The sequence below is a fragment of the Colius striatus genome, chromosome 3 (assembly GCF_028858725.1).
Source record: "Colius striatus isolate bColStr4 chromosome 3, bColStr4.1.hap1, whole genome shotgun sequence".
Lineage (NCBI taxonomy): Eukaryota > Metazoa > Chordata > Aves > Coliiformes > Coliidae > Colius > Colius striatus.
The window spans coordinates 87,688,825-87,712,042 of record NC_084761.1 but is presented as its reverse complement, the minus strand read 5'-3'; the positions used below and the strand labels follow the sequence as shown (position 1 = coordinate 87,712,042).

General features: G+C 38.8%; 1 protein-coding gene across 1 annotated transcript in view; it reads right to left on the bottom strand.

Annotated features, from left to right (window-relative positions):
• The window catches only part of SORCS2 (sortilin related VPS10 domain containing receptor 2), a 574,544-nt gene that overhangs the window by 371,915 nt on the left and 179,411 nt on the right, over nt 1-23,218 (bottom strand). Inside the window, exon 2 of the mRNA XM_061993219.1 lies at nt 17,313-17,380. Coding sequence (XP_061849203.1) covers nt 17,313-17,380 — 68 coding nt within the window. The remainder of the gene's footprint in view (nt 1-17,312; nt 17,381-23,218) is intronic.

Genomic DNA, 23,218 nt, shown 5'->3' with positions numbered 1-23,218 from the left:
GCACTGGACTCTCTCCAGCACTTCCTTGTCCCTCCTGAGCTGAGGAGCCCAGAACTGGACACAGGACTCCAGATGAGGCCTCAACAGGGCAGAGGAGAGAGGGAGAAGAACCTCCCTTGACCTGCTGGCCACACTCTTCCTGATGCATCCCAGGATGCCATTGGCCTTCTTGGCCACGAGGGCACATTGCTGGCTCATGTTTAGTTTATTATCAACCAGCAGTCCCAGGTCTCTCTGCAGAGCTGCTCTTCAGCAGTTCGACCCCCAGCCTGTACTGGTGCATGGGGTTGCTCCTTCCCAGATGCAGGAGTCTGCACTTGTAATTCTTGAACCTCATGAGGTTCCTCTCTGCCCAATTCTCAAGCCAGCCAAGATCTCACTGAATGGCAGCACAGCCTTCTGGGGAATCAGCCAATCCTCCCAGTTTGGTGTCATCAGGGAACTTGCTGAGGGTACACTCTGTCCCCTCAACCAGGTGGCTGATGAAGACGTTGAACAAGATTGGCCCCAGAACTGATCTCTGTGGAACTCCACTGGCCACAGGCCTCCAACTTGACTCTGTGCCATGGATCACCACCCTCTGGGCTCTGTCATTCAGCCAGCTCTCGATCCACCTCACTGTCCACTCATCCAAGCCACACTGCCTGAGCTTTCTGATGAGGATGCTGTGGGAGACAGTGTCAAAAGTCTTGCTGAAGTCAAAGCAGATGACATCCGCTGCTCTCCCCTCATCTAGCCAGCCGGTTATGCACTGAAGCCAGCCGGTTATGATACTTCCTTACTTCACACGGTCTATAAAAGGATTAACTAGCGATGTTTCAGAGTTTCAAAACCTGATGTACATGAAACTAAACAGATGAGAAAATAAAACTGATCATCATGATCATGGCCAAAGTTCTGATCTGAATTATCCATATCCATGGAGAAGAGCATATTTCATATTGCATTTGTACTAGCTCCCCAGTCCTTCTGCTGTAGCTGTCTATGGGAACGTGAATCAGCATCTACTGTGGTGGGGCTTCTGATCACGTTAAGAACTTTGCTGTGAGCAATCAGACTGAGACTATCAGCTCTTCCGGCACACAACTGGTGCTTATCTACTGTTAAAATTTATAAACTAAGTTAATATTGTTTAAAAAGCATCATTAGCATGTCAGAATGTTGGAAACTTTTTTGTAAAGGACAGCAATGACTTCTTTCATGTCGTTATTTTCTTACTTGTTTTCTTATTACTCTTGGGCCTTCCTTCACTCTATCCCATCCCTGCAAAAACAACTGGAGGTTGAATATGCCCATCCAACAGAACAGTTCCTCCTTCCCTTTTTTTTTTAAGGAAAACTACTAGAAAATAGTTTATGAAAAATCTAAGGAGTAAAGAGTCAGAAAGGTATTTTTGGTCAAAACAGGTAAGATGAGAGATTTCATAAAGCAAGCACAAATGAATACACCCAGCCATCATTTCCCTGCAGCCTAATGGCTACAGCCAAGGTCACCTAGGGCCGAGCAGAGCAGCATCAAGCCTTCTTGTAAAACTTAATCACTAGATTAAAGAGCCCTTTACTTTACTGAAAGATTGGACTCTGTGCATGTCTCACACCAGGTCATTTTCTCCAGCTTTCAAATGCTCCAAAGATTGTCTTCCAATTTTCTACATCTGTCTGAACATATGGACAAGAGGCTCTGACATATTCCACCATCACCCTCACAGCAGCATGCAAGCAAAGCAAGATACCGCTCCTCTCCCTACCAATGACTGTGGTTTACATGAAGTTCATATCACCCAAGAGAATTACTCCACCATGGAGAGGTCACTTCTCTGATCCCTTGAGCCTTTTTAACGTCACAATTTTCTACCATTTGCCAACATATTTTGTACATCATATCCCACATTTCTTGTTACCAGATAAATAGTATTCCATTAAGCTGAACTTGGGTATAATGGGCTCACTTAAAGGTCTCCCGTCAGCCCAGTTCTCATACCGCTGTCAAGTCTTTTTTTGACATCCGCAACTGTAATCAGCAATCATTTGTATTTACTGCAAAGTAAGTGGTTAAATGTTGACTAGAAGCAAGGCTGATAATGATGGCTGCTAAACTCTGATTTTTTTACTGATGGAAGTAAAAATTACTCAAGTGTTAACTAAATTGAAAAGATCTGTGAATTAACAAGTTTTTAAAACATTTAACCTGTGCCTTATTGATAGTGCATAGTGCTTTTCCCTCATCCCCTGAAACAGAGAATGAGTATCAGGAGATTTCCATTTAAAAAGATAGGAAACTCCCAGAATATGGTACAGAAAAGAATCAGTGGAGATGGATATATCAGTACAAAAACTGCCACACTAATTTCTAAAGAAAAAAGCTTAGGCAGAATTTTGGTCAAGATGTGGAAAAACAAAATGGAAATCAACAAAACCACTTCCACTTCTAAATTTTTTTTGGTAATACTTCTGGCTCTATTCCATAAAGGAAACAGTTGTCATTCTTACCAGATCCTGAGGTCTGGATTCTCAGTAACTAAAACACAAAACTTGGTCAACAGTACATTTTCTTTGTTAGTTTATCAAATTCTTTTATTTAAAGACATTGCCATTTAATCTTCAGATTGATAAAAATTTGGGGTAAATCTCATTCTGGGTACTTAGAGGGAAGAACTTGCTAACTAGAAACCATTAATCACCCACCCTCTGATAGTTTGGTGGGTTATTAGTAATTACTTATACATTATAATAATACTGTGTTAATTCATTTAGCATGTGAACTAATACAGTGATCAACTTAAGGCACAAGGTAATAGCTATGGTGAGTCTTAAAAGACTCCAGGCAAGTATTGTGATGATTTTAAAATAAAGTGAGAAGGCCAAACGCCACACCAAGTGTGCGCCCTACCACTGAACAAATTCTGAGCACTAGCCTCAGATAGCTGGAGGCAATCGTATCTCTTATGCTTACATTTTGATATTCATGTCTTTAAGCAGAGGTGGGACTGATTCCTTTGCCTGTTTTCAATATGGAGCTAAGCCAAGTGCTGTTAGCAAACTGTGACAGACAGAAGCTATTACCTTTCTGCAGCTGGCTGCCTCACTGTCATTCATCATAGAATCACAGAATGGTAGGGGTTGGAAGGGATCTTTAAAGATATCCAGTCCAATCCCCCTGCTCAAGCAGGTCCACCTAGATGAGGGCTCACAGGAACGTATCCAGGTGTGTTTTGAAAACCTCCAGAGAACAAGATTCCACACCCTCCCCCGACAGCCTGTGCCAGAGCTCCCTCATCGTTACACTAAAGAAGTTTTTCCTTAAGTGGAACTTGTGTTCCAGCTTTCATCCATTACCCCTAGTCCCATCACTGGACATTACAGAAAAAAGGACTGACCCATTCTCTTGACATAACACTTTTTTAAATATTTGTAAGTATTAATAAGATCCCCCCTCAGTATTCTCTTTTCTAGGCTCAATAGCCTCAGGCCCCACAGCCTTTCCTCATACGGAAGATCATCTTCATGGCCCTGCACTGGACTCTCTCCAGCAGTTCCCTGTCCCTCTTGAACTGAGGAGCCCAGAACTGGACACAGGACTCCAGATGAGGCCTCACCAGGGCAGAGGAGAGGGGGAGGAGAACCTCCATCAACCTGCTGGCCTCACTCTTCTTGATGCATCCCAGGATGCCATTGGCCTTCTTGGCCACGAGGGCACATTGCTGGCTCATGTTGAACAAGACTGGCCCCAGATTTATTCAGCTGCCTAGGCAGGATTGAGTTAAGCCTGGCTGGGGGAGAAGGGCATGGTTCAACACTGGGACTCTTGCCAACTGCTATTAAATTCAGAAGGAAACCAGGAGCCAAGAATCCACTCCAGAACCACTTTGCCTCCAGTGTACCTCCTCGAAATCTTCTGCCCATTGCACTAAGTGACAAAATGAGTGACAAGGGATAAGGTTCAACAAAGATCCTTGTTTGTGACAGAGCAAAAAATAGGTCAGGGAGCTGAGAACTAATGGATCAGGAGACTTCATTCTAACATGCCGGTTCTCTCCACTTTAATGTCCAGACCAACACAATCACCATCAGATGCATGGAGGAAGCCAAGGCCTTTCAAGCCTACAGTTTTCAGTCAGAATAATGTGTCCACAATTGACATTGCCTTCCTCCCAGTCTCCCACCCCAAGTAATATTACCCAATTTCTGCCTAGATGAAAATGCTTTATGATGCAAAACAAATTTGCTGTGCAAACTGTCAAGATGAGAAAATTCCTGCTGTTGAGTAAAAGTTTAACCCCTTTTCTGTTGCAGGGCTTCATCTGTGGAACAGATATTCCAGTGACCAAAGGAGTTTCTCCTCAGAGGCTACCAAGCAGAGGGGAAATTGAATGGTAACAGATGATTACTACTTCCACAATAAATAACATTGCAGTCGACAAACTTTTGCTCTAAAATATCCACAATTGGTACAAACTACAGCTGAAGTCTACTGTTGGTTTTAAGACCTGACTTGTAACCTGTGCAAATCATTACAGCCTACTGCTTCCAAAAACACTGGCAACTCTTTACACCAATTATCACAATTTATTGCCTTGTCCCTCAGTAGGGCACGTGCATTTGTGCCCTAAAATACTGTTTTCAAGGAGAGAAGGTGGAGGGTCACGCAGGTTAGCTTGTCCCCAAGGGTGACACCACACAGTTCACTTCTTCTGCAGTGACTGTTTTCTGGTAGAGAAATCACTCTGTGCATTGCCGATGGGGAAATCCAGCTCACTGTGAGCACAGCAGCAACAACAGCTGCTACTTCTCATGGGAATTTTACAGACAGAGTGCAAAGAAAAATTACATACTGAATATGCAGCACTCTGTGGTACAAAATGAAAACTGGAGTAATTCCTGTCTGGTCTAGGCTCTGTCTCAGTGTCATCCCAATGCTTGCTTTGTAACGTGTAACACAGTAACTCACTTTTCTGGGCCACCTGCAAAAGCGCAGACTGGAGTTTGGTCTTGTGCAAAGTCACAAGCACTGTTCCCCATTGGCCAGTCAAACTGAACACATTGATTCAGTACAGGAAAGGACAGAATGATGAAAGAAAAGCTTTGAACCTTCATTCTATAATTTCTCTCCTGACAAAACGCTATGGCAAAATAACATCTTCAAGAGAATAACCTTCAATGGAACAAATGCAATTTGACGCCCTTTTGTTTCCCATCCCCAGTCCTGAATGTTCTCCTGGCAAAGACTTGTTTCACAATCTTGCTGCAAGAATTGAGGCAAATCCATTAGTTTCACACACATATTTTGGGGTGGGTACTGTATATGCTGATTTTCAGAGCTAACATTGATTTTCATCCTATTTCCCTTGTGTTGTTTCCAGTTAACTTGTATCCATCACATACTCAACAAAAGAATCCAGCTTTGATGGGAAGATGCCATAAGACAAGAAATCCCACCAAACCTTTTACAATTTATTCTCAATTCATATTACTTTTTAAAGCAATCAGTGATTTCATGCATCTACCTTTGACCCTTAAAACCTTGTAAGTCAAGCTAAAGATCACTCAAAAATTATCCAAAACTTCATAAATCAAACAGCAGTAAGACCTGCTGTGTGAAGCCCACTGTTTGAATATGACTTTAACTTTACCTATATCCCAGGATTAGTATGTGAATTCTTGCCCTCAAAAACTTTGCACATTGCAATATTCTCACTTACAAGAACTCTCTTCTAAGTAAAGGATCATTAAAAAAACCCACAAATAATTCTCCTTCCTTTCCTAGAGCAATGAATCTTCCTAACCTTTCTGGCCACAATAATGTCTACCTGTGACAGAGAAACTTTCAAAACAAAAACAACTTTAATCTGTCATTCAGTCTGATTAATGCTTTATTTAGAAGTGTCCATGTTCCAACCAATTACATCACATCCCACCTAATTACCTGAGAGCTGCTCTACAACAAACTACAATTCTATGACTAGAAACAATAGACTTGGCTTTGGTTTGTGGAGTATAGCAGCTGCAGCCAAGACATGTCATAAATAATGTACCAGCAACTAAATCAAAACCTATCAAGAATTCATACTGCACAACAACAGTGAGGAGAAAAAGTAAATGCTGGTATCCCCACTGTTCTTACCCTGAGAGGATCAGGGCAAACAAGACCTATGTTATTTTTTTCAAGAGGTAATGAAGTGAATTGGCTGCCTAAGTAATTTTTAAAGAACTGAATTTCCTGTTGATGATTTAGAGATTTTGAGATTTTTACACATATTTTAATATTCAAATAAATAAGAACTATTCTAGATCATTCACCCAAGCAGCATCTATTTTATATGGGGAGAATAGCAGAGAGGGATCCTCAGAGCACAGATCATCCCACTTCTACAAATTGGATAAAATAATTTCCTGTCACTTCAGAGATCAGAAACCTGGGTTAGGTTACTCTGCAAAGCAAGGTTCATGGGGAATTTGGTTTCAGTTTTCCAGTAACTAAGGGGAGGTTATAAATAAGACAGCACCAGGGTGTACTGTGAAAAAGTGATAGACAACAAGCATACGCTACAAGATGGGAAATTCCAGCTGACATAACCCTCACAATAAGAGTAGCAAAGCATGGGCAGAGGTTGCCCAGCACAGCTATGAGATTTCCAACCTGGAAAATTTTCAGAACTGGACAGGACGAGGCCATGAGTGACCTGATTGAATTCTGCTTAGAGCAGGGGTTATACCAGAGCTCCCTTGCAACCGGAATAATTCTCTAAAGATATGCGATACAGAAGAAACTTCCCTGCAAAGCAATTATGGAAGTGATCAACCAGGAATCAGAAAACTTGTATCTTATTCCTAACCCTATTAAACATGCTAAAGAAAAAAGAAATAATAGTTTATTATAATAATATCAATATGTATCAATTCCAAAGATGAAGTCTCAAATTTTTATCTTTTTTTTTAAATTCAAGTATTTGGAAGTACGAAGACCAAGACTTCCAGTCAACATGGAAATCAAAAACAATCTGATACTTAAATATTTTACTTATATTTACTTATTGAAGTACTTTACAAATGTTAACATGCCTTTTGAGAAGCTAAGTCCTATTATCACAGCGAAGCACTTGGAAATTCAACCCTGCATTTCACATACCAGTGCACGATAAGAGATCTTGTACTTGTAGGATATTTAAGCAAAATCTCCTCTAGCTGTGACGTATTAAGGTAATGCTGTGATAGGTCATAGTGTTTTATGCATTATATTTGTAACACACTTTTCTGATCTTTAAATAATTAACTTCCTTTCCTTCTTTAACTGTATTTAAATGTGCTTCTTGGATGCTTTCCACTCTGAAACTGACAGATTCATATATTCACCTGAGGCCATATGGAAAGTCAAGGCATGAGAGTTTTCACTCTGGGCTTCTGCATTTTGCCAGAAAATGCTGCTCTCTCACAGCACAAAGGAATAATATTTTACTGTTGCGTCTTTCCCACCAGCACAGAGCTGTCTGGAAAATTGCACCAAAATAGCACCGAGAGTTGAAGTATTGCATATCGAAATCATCAGGCGTGCAAAACTTCAATACATGTATATTTTGCTTCCAATTATTTTTAAATATTACTATTTTTCTAATTTTACATGTCAGGCTGAAGAAAAAGCAAATGAAAAGCAAATTAAAAACTGCTGAAACCTGAGAGACCAGTATTTAGCACAGACACTGTACCTCGAGCTAGGGTAAAGGGATAGAAATCTCAAACTATTCCATGTACTTCAGAACAGCACAACTTTATTTTTAAATTCTATCCCAAAGAGACATTACAAAATTAAGGAGTGGACAGCATATGGTAAGAATTAAGATAAAACAGTGATAAGTCTCCAAATTCTTGGAAGCGAATAAAATTTCAAATCATTTTCTCTCCCATGTGTTAACATTTTATGTTGAAGTCTTCAGAACAGCCAACTGATCCTAAGGATGGATCAGTGTTACAGAAAACTATCTGAATCATACAGAAAGCATGACCATACATCCTCTTCCTGCCAGAAAGGAAAGCTTAAAAGACTGGATATCAAAAGGTTGAATAATATACATGCTTTTGAGGTGAACCATCCATCCTTTTGAGACCCAGAAAGCACACTTTTCTGCACATCTACTTTACTTGTTTCTCTGACTTTTGCCCAGGAGTGAGTGTATTTCACTGACACTGCAATGTCTTTTCATCAAGGGGTGTAATTCCAACATCATGCACCCCCTTAAAGAAAAACAATATCCATTTGGCAAAGAAAACACATATCAGATGCGGAAAAAAGGAAAACTAAGATAGACAGGTGCTTTTGAACATATCAGCTGTTACAGGCATTCCTGCCCCTCATCCCCCAGTCCTGGCTGAAATTACAATTTCAGATCTTATGATAGAAAATTTGGATCAAATACACCCATAGGTCATGGAAATATCTACAGTCTGTCAAATCAGATATGGGGGAAAAGCTCTGCCATCAGAAGGACACCAGCTCTGGAACAGCTTCGAAAGCCCACCTTGGAGCTGACATGTTAGGCAAAATGCAAAAACTTTTGATAGGCACTTAACACCTGATCTAGGTGAACCTGCTTCTGCAGGGGGGTTGGACTAGATGATCTCTAAAGGTCCCTTCCAACCCCTACCATTCTATGATTCTACGATTAACACCTCATGCAAAAGCAGCTTGTCCAGTCAGACCTGGAGAAGACAGGCCTGCAAGAGACAGAAACCCAGCCCTCTGAAAGAGGGAGGCTAACAACTAGTGAGAAAAGGCCACTAAGAGAGAAAATTGATGAGAAAGTGAAATATCTTTTCTGGAAGTTTGCTCAAGAATGGCTATTTGTTGAAGCCATGTTAATTGCTATCCCTGCTTTATTATGCAATAGAAGGAAATTACACCGAAGGGGAATGAGGGTGGAGTGGAAGTAGGAAGGGACAAAAGCAAATGTCATATGAAAACAAAACAACCAAAACACTCAAAATGTATCTGAAACAGAGATTCAATTCACTAATAACAATCAGCTGTTTAATGAGAGGTTGGGGGAGAAGGAAAAACTCTCAACTAACCTTCCATATTCCAGAACATCAAAAGAATTGACATATAAATCTTACTTTAAAATTGGTTTAATTTTTGTGAACTACCCATGCTCCTAAATTCTTCAGCACCTAAGATTATATTTACATTTTTTAAATTACCCTGTGTGGAATTTTCACTTGTCCCAATCCCTATGAAATTAAAGCAGAGAAAGCTGCCTAAGAGCACAAAGTTCCTAATAAATTAGTTATGTGGAAATACTGCTTTTGTTATTTTCACAATGAAAAAAATATATTCCATACTGAAGGGATAATGAGAGTATAAAACATTAACGCTACATTTTTCTATACCATTCTGCATAATTAACTATGCAGCTGTTCATTCAGGCCCAACAACCAAATTAATTTGCAGTCGGTTTGCAGGGGATCCACAGAGCAGAATGCACACACTATGGACGCAAAGCTGCTTGCACGCCACATACCACATCAGTGACACAAGGTACCCAGCACTAAGAGAAGCAACAGGGGGTTGCAAAACAGCATTTTCAAAACAACAGCTGAGAAAAGCCACTTTGTCATTAGTTGCCTTGTACTGAAACTATGGGTAAGTGGTTTTGGATGAATCTCATGGTATATTAGTGCTCTCTGATAGTCACCTGTCCTTCTCAGGTTCAAGTCAAAAACTTCAAGGAGACAAATGTTAATCATTCCTAAGTGTTATAGCTCCTTTTTATTATTCTCATTAATGATCTCAGCACTGATGGGGGTCCCACTGCACTTGTATAATCACTTCTCTAAATTATATTCTAGAGAAACAAATTGGGCAAACAGCAAGCAGAGAAAACCATAGGAAGGGTAGATTCTTCAGACAAGGTCCCACAGTAGGCTGAAAGTGGAACCAGCACCATCACTAGCTGCTGAGCACAACGTCATACCTACTTTATCACATGCTCCCCTAAGCCATGCCTTCACCCTCCTCAGGTTTTAAAAAGATATCCTCTTCAGGTTTTTATACCTCATTCATTATCATAAAAATGTGACGAACAATGAAACTAGCTGCTTTGATTGGGGTTTTTTATTTATTCCATTTGCAGAGTGGCAAAGGAAACACTGCTTAATATATATATGGTGTCATTCCATCTGCCCTTAGGTTATGGGCCTTGCAGCTCCCTACCGTGCTGGCCTGCTGACAGTGGGACTTAATGGATGGCAATGCAGGGAAGTACTTCTGATTAGCTAAAAACTGATGGCTCGACTGTTTTTATATGAATTTTGAGGCATAATGCCACAATAAAAGCTCTGAGATTGCAACTCTCAGTTTGATTGTATAGAAGTGGTCTGTGGGCAGTGCCAATGCAAGCCTCCCTGTTTTATTCTGGGAGGGAGGGCAAAAGCAACTCGCAAACCTCACAGACAACTAACGTATAGAAGGTCATTGTTTCTCTACTCCTCATCTTAAACCTGCCTGCTAAGGCTAGCAAGAAGGATGATCATTTCTTGTAAGGAGGCTTATGCAATAAGATACCACGACAAATCTGAGGAAACGCCAGTGAAGTGGCTTTACTGACCTTTCTAAAGCTACTGACCTCAATGGGTTTTGGGCAGGCAAGATTGCTTATCCTATTACTGTCAGTCCCAGCCAAAAGGAATCTACTTAAAACATGAACCTGTGGCACGCTTCCCACACAGTCTGTGCCTATAAAAATGTTTATGATACCAGTTCCGGTTAAAGCAATCAGAAATTCTATGACTTAGGTTCATGTTACTTAAACAATAGGACAGGATTCTTAAACCTTTTAAAATGAATGGTTATTCTTTCTTAATAAATTGACTAATTTATGAGTTGTATCTCACGATGATTTGTTTTCCAGAAGGAGGATTAAAGATTAAAAAAAAAATCAAATAAAAAAACCCAAAGAAATCAACCTGTGAAGAAGCAAAATTCCTGTGCTCCAAGAGACATTTAGCAACCAGCTCCAATAAATACAAGTGTACCATTAAGAGCCTTTTCCTAACTACGTAAATCACAGCTTTCCAATTGGATCTTAATCAGTACGTCATATATTCTTTGTGTATTTACAAACCAGTCTAGAAATAAGTCAACATTCAAAATCATTATCATGACTCTGAGGTGCTGAAAACTTGGTCATTACAACACAGAGCTCTCATCTCTGAACAACAGATACTCAGTAAAGAATTTTAAATGGACTTCTTTGGTAGCTTTTACTTTGCTTGTGAGATTTATTGTTTTCAGTTCAGACCTTCATACATACTAGACATAAAAATATTTTTTTCATGCTGTTATGGTAACGCAGACATAAAAGGACCTCCTTAAGTTATGTCCTGTGCCCTGGAGGGCCTTTTAAAAGACATTTTCTTCATCAGGGTCTCCAGGTCACGACTCAGAATGATGGTTGCCAACATCCATGACCAAAGTTCATTTCTTCATTGAATGTCCAAAGGCTACAGACAAAACATGTGACAGGATGAGTGCAGCACTATGGTAACAGCGAGGTTATTGGCTCTGTGATAGGTCTTGATCTTAGGAAAGTCTATGGTGGGTCGTGTGTCCATCAGAAGCACACTGCAATATCTTCCCCCTTTGGATACCTAAATCAATATCACTGCCTGTCAGAAACATCAGTGATCATCTCTTCAATAAATTGTACGTTCTAAGGTTTGTCAAGACATGTTCCTTTCATTTCCTTTATCTCTTACCTATTTTTCTTACCTGATACCTATTATAAAACATTGCTAATAGGTTGAAATTCACTACATTCACTTTCTGTGGTTTTACAGCTCATTTTAAATGTCCAAAATAAATTTAAAATAGAGACTTTCTTGCACAAATCAGCTCATAATGATCCACAGTGTTAGCAAGACAGAAATTGCATCAAAGATAATGAAAGTCTTTGTAAAGCTATTAGGGGAATATGGAATTATGATCAAAGAGAACATAAAAATCTGTTGTTCAATAAGAGAAATAAAATCCTAATTGTAGGACTGCCTTTTCAATAGTACTGCCCAAAACCTTTTCATGGTGGAACAGGTGTAAATAAGGATATAATAGGAGGACAAAGGAGCTGCTCAGGTATAACTCAGGGCAGTTTATTTTGATTGAAGAATCTGCATTACTCATGATGATGCATTAGCCAGAGAAAGCACAGCTAGACATTAGATCCCAAGCTGAGATCGCAAGGCTAATAATTAGAAAGCCTTTTTTTTTTTATTTTATTTGGAAAGAGTGCAAATTTGATATGGAAATCACAGGTGCAATAATTACACCCCTTGGGGCCATTTCTACAAAGTCACTTTTCAAAGAAGAACCACAATGTAAAACCAACTGGAAGCATAAGTTGCTGCAGAATACAGTTGCTCGCTTATTAAGTATCACTTCACACTAAGAAAGAATTTCAGTGGGGCACTAGACTTTTTATTGGGGGTTTTTTGTTTTGCTGTTTAACTTAATTTCAGGGAACAGGTGAAATGAGTTTCACCTGCAAGTCCAAAGAGTTTGGAAGCAAATGCCCACACTCATTTTCTCACACTCTGTGAACTACACACAGTCTAGAAATTTTACTTTCCAGAGTGATATGTTGTTTACTGCATCTGCCTATAAGGAATCTCCTGCCTTTTGTAGTCTGAAAGCACCACGTAGTCACTGGGCATTAATTGCCAACAATAGCCAGTGTGCTTGTACAAACAGGTCTTGCCCCAAATATACGGGGCTTTGCGGGTGCAGGTAGAAACAGCTATGTCACCAAAGATAGGATTTTCCTGACTCCTTGAGGTTTTCCAAATCTCATGCTGTGCATGAGGCTAACCAAATTGCTCTGCTCTCACCTCCAACTGCACAGCAACTGAGTTGGATTTAAAATCTCCCCATACAGCACTACAACTTTGCCTCCTCCTCCTCAGACTGCTTTTGGAGTAAAGGACTCCCAGGAAGTTCAACTAGAGTACCCAAACATATTTAAGCAGGCAGGGAAGTCTGCTTCTTCATTGAGCAGTTCTTATGGACAACATGGGGCAAAATAGCCCAACAACTCTGAAAACAGGCCCACCTAGGGTTCAGCATGCAATGCTAAGAGGAATTAGCAGTGCAGTTAACATCGAATAATGCCATTTGTTTTGCTGCGGTGAAGTAATAAAAACATGGTGATGCCATTGGGAAAAATGGCAATTACACAGCAAGTCACTTTAGCACCACCATATCATTACAGTTTGATAATATGCAATCAAAACTTTATTAGCAATCATCAGCAGCATCTATTATTCATTGCTTAGACCAAGCTAAGAAGGGGAAGGCTGCATGCCTACTAAAAGCAGGACTCTGAGCACAGCATCCCAATCCTGTAACCTAAATTGTGTGGTCCATATAGCGCTGAGTCACTGCATAACATTCAGCATTTAGTTACCATCTCAGCTGTCCTGTGTACAAAATGGAATAATGTACATATATTTCCAAGAGTCCTTACTAGTAACTCACGCACAGATAAGCATTAGCATTAATTTTTTTTAGTGGCTACCAATTAAAAGTTAAAATATTTGACTGTAAGACTCAAGTACATAAATCTATAGCTGCAGGCATGCAGTCTATGCAAGCAGGTATCTGAACTTGTAAAACGTTCACTGGTGCATAAAGGGCACGAACCCACATCTTTATCTATTATCCTAGACAGTCTGATTCAGGTTCTTCATATTGCCACTGTGTTGGATAAATATGTGTGCAGACTCTGACAGGAACAGCACTGGTATGCAAAAGTATCTTCAATATGGGCACAAATTGTGAAGATTATTTAGCACCTGAATTCTGGGTTTTAGTCATAGTATCAGTTTCTTCACTATGCTAAAGAAGCCTGGCGTGACAACCAAACTTTATTCCCACTGCATACTGCAGTTTAGAAACTTGAAAAATAAATCTGAAAACAATCCTCTGTTCCTTCTCAGAAAGTTATTTTAATTGTATTCAAGAGTCAATTGATGTCATCTCTGTTTTTACCCCAACCTTGACGATATTTAATAAGTGAATGGACAAAGTATCAGAACTAGCTGGCTAGAGAAGCACACTCTGATGCTTTCTAACTACGCGCTTCCACTCAACCTCTTCAGTGTAATCAGACATGGATGCTACTAGTACAAAGCTCTTAAGACTTTCATTAACCAGCACCGTTTTCCCGTCTTATCCAACAGTGAAAAAATTCCTAGGTAATTAAAATTTAGGCATCCCAATCCTGTAATCTAAATTGTGTGGGCAGGCATAAATTACCCACAGAAATTAACAATGCTCTGCAGAGGCATAGAAATTCATCACCTAGATCTACTTCCAAAAAAATGGATCTTCTTAACATAAAGTCTATATGGGCATGTATGTTTTCCCCCACTCTTAAAAGAAAGCATTACTCTTAAAAGGCTGATTGCAGCTCCAAAGGCACTAAGAACAAGTAAGCATCACTGAGTCATCCTTCCCTTTTCCTTCATTCCACTAAGACAGAAAAAAAAATTACTTGTGGGAGAAAAAGAGTGAGAAATGAAGAGGAATTATGTTTTAGAGAAAAAAAGAACAATACAGTCTCAAGAAAGAAAAGAATTGATAAATGTCAAGCTGGGATAAGATTTACTGATTGGTAAGACAGAAGTAAGAGATTAACGACATTAACAAATTAACCTGCTCGGGATTGATCAGGTTAGAAAAGTTTATTTTCACTTAGAGAATAAGAAGTGTCTGGTATGACATAGCCAAGCAAGACAGGAACAAGGAAAACATTGGGCTGATTCAGGGAATAACTGGACAGGATCCATTCTCCCATTCTGTGAGGCACACAAACCTCACAAAGATTAATGAGTTTTGTCCACTGACAAAAAAAAAAAACCTCACTCTATACCATTTTTCACACCTATTTTACAGTATATTTGTTCTGATGCAAATGAGAGGAATGCAAAAGACAATCAAACAAACCAGTGTAAAAATATATACACTATACATTCTGGGCAGGCTGCCAAGGTCAGTACCAGACCCCAGCTCCATCAGCAAACACGGAGTCTCATCAATTTACACCCAACCAATTTACACAGAGAAAAAAACAAAAGTCCCCTGACGTCACAGACAGTATTTATTTTTATTTTATTTAGTACAAGCAAAAGGCTACATCTCAACAGAGAGAGGCACTATTTGATACTTTTGCACCAGCTGGTGTCATTTATGCTTTTCCAGATCCAGACACTTTGTCACTCCCAAAGTCTGACAACTACATGTGCTGCTTTTATGCCACACTGGGCAAAGGTGGAGGAAGGGGGTGAGCCCAGAGGAGGAAATATCTAGGGAAGGATCAGCCACTACCTCTAGCCTCACTGCTAATCTTAAGCACTTGCTTCCTTTCAGCTCTTCTATGCTAGTTTTATAAACAGCCAAAGCAGCTGGTACATCCCTTTCTCATAAGTAAGTGGGCCTGATTTCCTTGTGATGCACGCTAGCATCAATTTTATTTGAATGCAGTTCACACCAGTTCTTCTTTACACCAGCTGTCAGCAAGCTCTGAATGACCTTGTTTAAAGTGTTTATGTTCTCAAAAGAAAGCAACATTATCTGAAGCCTGTTTCATGTTTATTATGAAAGAGCCAAAAGTTTATTTTTGAAGAGTCTAACTGAATAAGTTTAAAAGACTTCTATGATAGATTACACCGAGTCATAGATAGCAAAACTTGCAACTTATTGCACATGTACAGGCCAGGGGCATATAACAGGAAAGCAATGTGTGCAGACACAATTATGGGAGTATCCAAATTGCCATTTGGTTGCTGTCTTTGCACGAGATGTTGGAAAAATAATAAACCAGAAACAAATGTGCAGTTAATTTCACATCTTGTAAGTTTAAAGGACAATTATAAATGAACCATCATAGCCCTAAAAAGGCCAATCCTGAGCCAACACTAAGCAATCTCCATTTGATCTTACTGTCTTTCCTAAATACTTTTTTTTATGACTAGAAATTTCTTTTTTACGTGAAAATACCTTTGTGCTGCATGGACCATTTTCCCTGGCCAAACTGCACTAAGCCACTCCTATGACAATAAGGTACTGCAAAGACATGCTGTCACTATGAGAAATCCCACAAGGTTAAAACAATGCAGCCTCCTTCAAAACAAGTAACAAGGCTGGTGTGCAGCATGTCCTGGTCACAGCCTTTTCCCACTCTGTATTCTCTTGCCCACTCCTTTTCTTGGATCTTCTGTGTAAAGGTCCTTGCACACAGATGAAAGTTAAGTTCCCAGTACAAGCTCTTGGCACAGTATGAAGTTTACAAGTACCTAAGCTGCAAGGTATTAGATAACACGTTTGTTTCTAGACCTAAAGCTTACAGGCTACATAATGTCACATAAGACTCCTCAAATAATTATTTTGTTTTTTATAACAACTCTTTAGATATCCTGGCAGACTATTTCAAGAATATTTGTACTGCTACAGGTGGCACAGAAAAACTAGCCTAGTAAACATTGCAGCAACATTGTATTTATTGGTAAGGGTGAAATATTTTCATTTTTTAAGTTTACATAAAGAGTCTAGCAAAAATTTGTGGTGGAAGATTTATATAGATATACAGAAAATTAGAACACAAAAAGTTCACTTAGCAAAAGAATATTAACATGTGAGAAGATAACTAGTATGACTAGTATAACGTAGGCTTATCCTAGCCTTGGTTTTGTCCTGATACACAGCTGAGTGTGCATTTGCTACACACACACAACAAGCATATTGATACCTTAATTCATGAATGTTAAGGAAATGAGAATAAATTTAGACATTTATTTGGCTTACCATACATTTCCAGTTGACATAAGGCACAGTACAACCTGCACTGGTATTATATTTCATCCAATTGTGACTGCTTCCAAATCAGGATTGTTTACTAACCTCAATACAGAAACTGAAGTAAGAACTCCCAATAGACACATCCCAACACAATAAATATGTTGAAGTTTTTAAGTATCTTTGATTCAAAATTTCTAGATAAAGGAAAAGAAAGTGGCAAAGTGACATCAGAAACGTACCTTATACTCTATCCTTGCTTGTCTCTACTGTTAAAATTTATGTCCAACTTTCTTACTAAACTGCAGAAACTGCATTTAGTGAAGGAGCAAGAGCTCATGACAATATGAATAATCTTGCTGTATTAGCATCAGTTAGCTACCAATTCAACTCACCAGCAATTTGGAAAGGGAAAAAGAGATGCAAGTGTTCTGAGACCACAGAGTGGTGAAAGGTTATAGGAAAAACAGTGAACTTACCTCCACAGAGAGCTCTCCAGCACTTTCCCCATGTCAGTATGATAATACTTGGTAAGGATTAGGATCACCTTAAAAGAAAAACAAAAATAAATATATTTATATATGGAAACTGATACAATAAATAGAAGTAGATCATGGGCATTGTACTGAATGCCAAAGTGCGGCTCCTGAAAACCTCAGTTATTATTCCCACTTTATTTTAACCTCTTACCAGTTTTGCTTTTACACTGGGGCTTTTCCTTTCTAAGAGGATGGATTTCAGCACTCAAAGGTTTCTGCAAATCTGGTGACTTTGTGAAAGACCGCCCGATTTACATGAGCAGTGGAGTAGGAATAGTCACATAAATCCCCTCACCCCATAACAGCCCCCAAGCAACTTGTATGCCTTTCTCAGCAGGAAGAACCAATCTGGTAGCTAGTTTAAATTTAGGAGACAACTCTCTTGCATATCTACGGACATAATTTTTATTTTTTATCCAAAGTGTTAAACACTGGTAATAACTTTGATTATCCAGATAAATTCAGGCAGAAAATGAGCTCTAGTCTTCCCTATAAGATCAGAAATGCAACTTCCATATTAGTAATTTTTTGTTCCTAGTCACATTTTTTCCTTCAAGAATCTGCTCTGTAAACTACTCATCTACATCACCAATAGCTAACAAAATACACAAACAGATTTCATCCACAAAACATCTTCAACCTATGAGAAGAGTCAGCAAGAAACATCTTGCATTCACTCAACATCTAACGAATCTACTGGTCAAACAACATAAAGCAGTAGTCCACAACAGGTTTATGAAGCTGAATGCTATGTTTTATATTTAGATCTTTTAAAGCAGATTTCCTTCACTTGCTTCCAGTCCATTTTAGTGGTTCTTATACTTATGTTCCCATAGCAACCCCATAGAGATAGAACAGGCAGAACCTCTGGTTCCTCACACAGCTGTTAGCTTTCTTTAACGTGGGGTCAACGTCAGTCTCCAACAGTTTGCAGCATGCTGTTATTTAGCTGGCACTTCCTCTGCTCCTGACCACCAGATGAAATCTCCAGCAAACAGCAACTGTAGGCATTCACTTTGATTACACAGATAATTAATATGCTGATGATACATTTATGCTGCAGTCTCTGTACACTGGAGCCTGAGAACAGAACTACAAATGCGGGTGTTATGTACAGGGCATTTTGGAAATAACACAACTTTGTGAAGAACTGAGCTATAATACCAGTCTCACTCAAGGTTATCTAAGCCTAATAAATTCACAACACATATTGCTATACGTATATGGATATAAGTAGAAGCAGAACTAATCCATAATTCACAAATAGCAGTAATCTTTCCAATTCACAAGAGTCACAATCTAACAGACCACTTTGTTAGAATTTGATGATTTACAAAAAATAAGGGCTTGGTTTAAAATAAAGCAAGCAAGAAAGAACATTTTACTTTTAAATCTGTTACTACAAGACTTGCAAAGCCAAGAGGAATAACCATTTCCCAAAGGGGAGAGTATCTACTGATGAGATTCCTGGCTACAGCCCAAGCACGCTCCATCGGGTCAGCTATTTATTCTATTGTCAGTATCTTAACTACAGCTTTCTGCTGGTGCTTGCAATTAAGGAGAAAACGAAATAAACTTCACTACTGGGAGCATCTACTGACTCCAATTATTAAGGAAAAAGTTTCAGATCGTGCTTTTCTGAATGACTGAAATTCCTCTTAGGCCACAAAAAATGACCTAAGATTTTTTTTTTTTTCTAATAGATAAAATAATAAATATTTGACACATGAAAATAAAAAAGAACATTTCAAAAGAGATAAGAAACTACACTTTGTTTCATTACATTCATGTAGAACCAAAGACTGTATCCTGAAGCTAGTAAAACAAGTTGTTTTATCCCTGTACACTGTATAACCACCACTTTTCTAATTGAGATCACTGTTAAAGACGTATGTTGGAGTTACTCTGCCACAGCGTAAGCCAAATGTTTAATTCCCAAATTAATCTGATTATTATCACTCACAGAAGAACCTGTTGGGTTATCCTTAATCTACTTGCTTTGAACTTAACCTCTATGGAAGAGTCTACAAAACATCTCCCAGATAAGCACTTATCCTAAATTAAAGACATGCAGGAACAAGGAGTGGACTCTCTGTACTGCTTGGTGGCTATAGTTCATCTAAGGGATTTACACACCAAATAAGAAAGCTACTGTTGTTCCACACACTTCAAGTGAATGGCTTTCAGGTAATTGCAAATTGGACTGTGAGGCAGCCACACACATCATGATGACTTATTTATGCTGCAGGTTTGGTTTAATCCAAGCCATGGCTCTCAGAAACAGGTATCAGTATTTTCCAATCTGACTGGTAAATTCATTAAAAAATTAAAATACCTTATTTTACATTTCAGAAGTATGGAGAGTGACTTAGTAGGAAAAACAAAGCCATAATGAACCGTCTTTGAATTCTTAAACACTGTTGGCAGATTCCTCTCGCAACCTAAGAAGCACGACACTGCCAGTGAGCTGACCACTATTTCACCTATGCCAGTAGATTTCATTCCAATATCCAAAAAAAATTAGGTCAGATATTTCACAGACTTTACAGCATTGTCCTATGAACTGTGGGCATCTGTTCAGGCTAAACAGTGACGCTGCTAACCAGAAAGGTGGTTTTTTCTCAATTAATAAACAGATCTGAACAACAGGAGGTGTCCCCAAAAAACATAAAGCTCTTCAGGATCTCTGGATTCTGTGCATCATTTGTAAGAGCAGAGCCCTGTTCCACTGATTTAATTTCAATGGGACTCTATAATTGCAGGCATTTTACAGGTTGGATGGAAGCCAATGGCTCACACACATGACTGACCTAGTGAAAGTGCTTGGGTGGCCTTTATATGGGAAGAAGCTTGAAGCACAACAGCAACTGAGCCATGATCAAAGGTATGATTCTTAACGAGCTCATACACACATGGGACACCACTGCAGTTTCACCTCCCTTCGGGACCATTAGCATAAACTGAACATTGGATCTCCCATTCCCTGCATAGAATTCAGGAGACAATTTTTTCACCCTTTTCTTTGCAAGAAACTGTTTCATTTTGATACTACAGGACAGGCATACATCAACCATGTCAAACAGTACAGATTTCAAACATGAAAAGGAAAATAAAAGCTTTCAGCTTTTGCAACAAAAACAGTGCTTCATTGCATGCTTCTATACTGAAGTCCTTGAATTCTCCATAAAGCCCGAGTCACAATTTCTCCACACAGTCCAAGGTATGGAAGATATATCCTTTAAGATTCCAGAAGCCATATGCACCGTGCATTAGAAGTATGTTTTCAGTGGAAGTAATAACTGTATTTCTGGTCAAATTGTCCAGGTTGGAAAACCTGAATTTCAGAAATTCCTCTACCTCTACTTTTTTGTCCTCCTCCTACCTCTTGTTGAGGCTGCCCAGAGAAAATTTAGATTCTCCCAAGCCATTCCCCTGCTTCCGTAACTTAGTTGCTGCCTTAGTGGATTCTCACTGTTATGGTAGTTACAGCTGAAAACTGCTCTCCAAACAAGAGAGTTGTTGCAGTTTCCGACTCAAAAATCTATTCTGGACATAGACTTGTCTTCAGTTTTCAGTGAAAGACAGACAAGGAACACAAATGGAAAACTCCATAGACATTATTATCCTTGAATAATTAAATTATAATGACCTACACCTTTCCCCTCTCCTTTTCTCTTGCTCTCTTCTGAAAATGTCTTGCAGCAAGACTGGACCAAAAAGTGCAAACCTTCACTTTAAGAAATACAGTATGCTTTTAATCATTTCCTAATAAAATCCTGGCTTTAAAATAGCCTATTTTAATCCTATCTTCTCATCACTATGTCATCGAGGAGGAGTGAGAAAAGAAAAAGGAACAAACTCTTGATCAATTATTTTCTCTAGTGTTTCTATTTTATTTTTGGTATTTTTTCCTTTCCTATGAAGAACTTGCCAAGATTCAGATTTTTTTATATTCATTAGCTTAGGGAAAAAATACCCTTCTTTTTTGGTTTTTCCATGTGTCCTGAATGATATTTTCTTTCATGAACCACTCTTAACACAAATCTCTCTTCTTCTGTCTTCATAGAGATTCTTATGGATTAAGCTTTATTAGCCCCCAGCCATTTGTGATTTGAAGTAATTTTTTTTTTTTTGGCATTTACTCAGAAATTTAACAGCAAAGGACTCATATTTTCAAATGTATAATTGAGAGTATGATTGCAAGTTTTTGTGTTTTCCCAAGTTTATTAAAAGGCTAGAGAACACTGTAAATACTTCTAGGCAGCCAAAGCTACTAGAAAAATATGCTGCTCAGACAGATTCAAATTCTTGAAAACTTTTAAGCATCTGCTTAATTTAATTCATGTGAATGAACTCACTGAAATCAAGAGAAGTGTTTATGAGAGTCACTTGAATGGGCACTTAATACTCTGTGTGACTGGAACATAAGCTGCTGTTTTTTTCAAGAACACAGCCCAACTCACCTTTTCAGCTATTAAACTGTAAGCATTCCTCTGTAAACTGTAACTAATTCATGGAGATCAAGATGTTCTAGGCATAGCCTATTAATTCATCACCACCACCCCCTATATTTTCAAAACTTTCTTGACAAGTAACAATCAAAAAACTCCCCAGCAAATTATAGGCAACCACCTACTGCTCCAAACCCTCAAGCCATTTTCACTTTGCAGCAGCAGCAGGCTCTTCAGTCATTATGCTAAGGTCAACATTAGTTTTTACATTCACTATTTAAAACAAAGGCACTTACGAGAAAAGTCTAAAATAAGATATTATTAACATGAAGGTATATTACCACAAGTCTGTTATATGGACTGCCATAATACTACTAACAATTTCATAATAACTTGATTACGCTGGGAGAACTGTAAATGGAAAAAGAGAAGTTTACTCTGTTGCAGCTTTATGATGAAAGGTGAGAAAGGAGACATTTAGACCATTGCTAAAGCTATTAAGAATTCACTGTATAAGCTTCTACTCCTCTCTGGTAATAAAGTTCATAAAAGTAACCCATGACTTAACATGAAAGACTTAAAGAATTAGATTTATAGTTCTTCCTACTAAATTGTATTGGAAGAAGTGAGAACTTACTGCATATGAAGTCACTGACTGGACCAGTGCACTTGTCTTAAGCATTAGTAATAATTCTGTATGGTGAATTTATTAATAATTCAAGGAAAGACACGATAATGGCTCAATCCCTATTCTCTAAAAGGTATTTATATCCACAAGAGCTGAACAAGTGGAGAGTCTTGAAATTGATGGCTGCGATTGCTTCCAGATTCAAACCCACGTTAAATATAGTACCTTACACGTTGACCCTGCAAACATTTATACAGACGAGTAACTTTAAGATATCTAGTACAGAATAGGACTATATTCCGTTAGCACTGTTTAAACACAGAAAAAAAAGACAATCTACTGTCTTTGGAAGCCTACAGTCCAAGTTCAGAAAAAGAGAACTGAAGTTAGATTTTCAGTGCAAGCTCCTAAGAAAATTATTTTTATGTGATGGCACTGCACGTAATACTGTATATCTAAGCATTTGACTGCTCATCTCTACTTTCTAAGTTCTAAATCCACTGACTGATTTCAATTGTATTTGACAGAGACAGATAGCTTAAGTAACCATTTCACTTCATACCACAGGCCCAAGGTTCATCTAGGTCAGGCTCCAACGATGGTAAACAGATAAGAATGGAGGAAGCATATAAAGAAAGATGCTTCCTAAAGATATTTTCGAGTCTTCAGTAATCTGCAACTCAACTGGGCTGTTAGTTCAGTTGATAGCAGTTGGCTGCTTCGATAAGGACAGGCTTCTGGGTCATCCTGCCTGACCCAGAGTATAT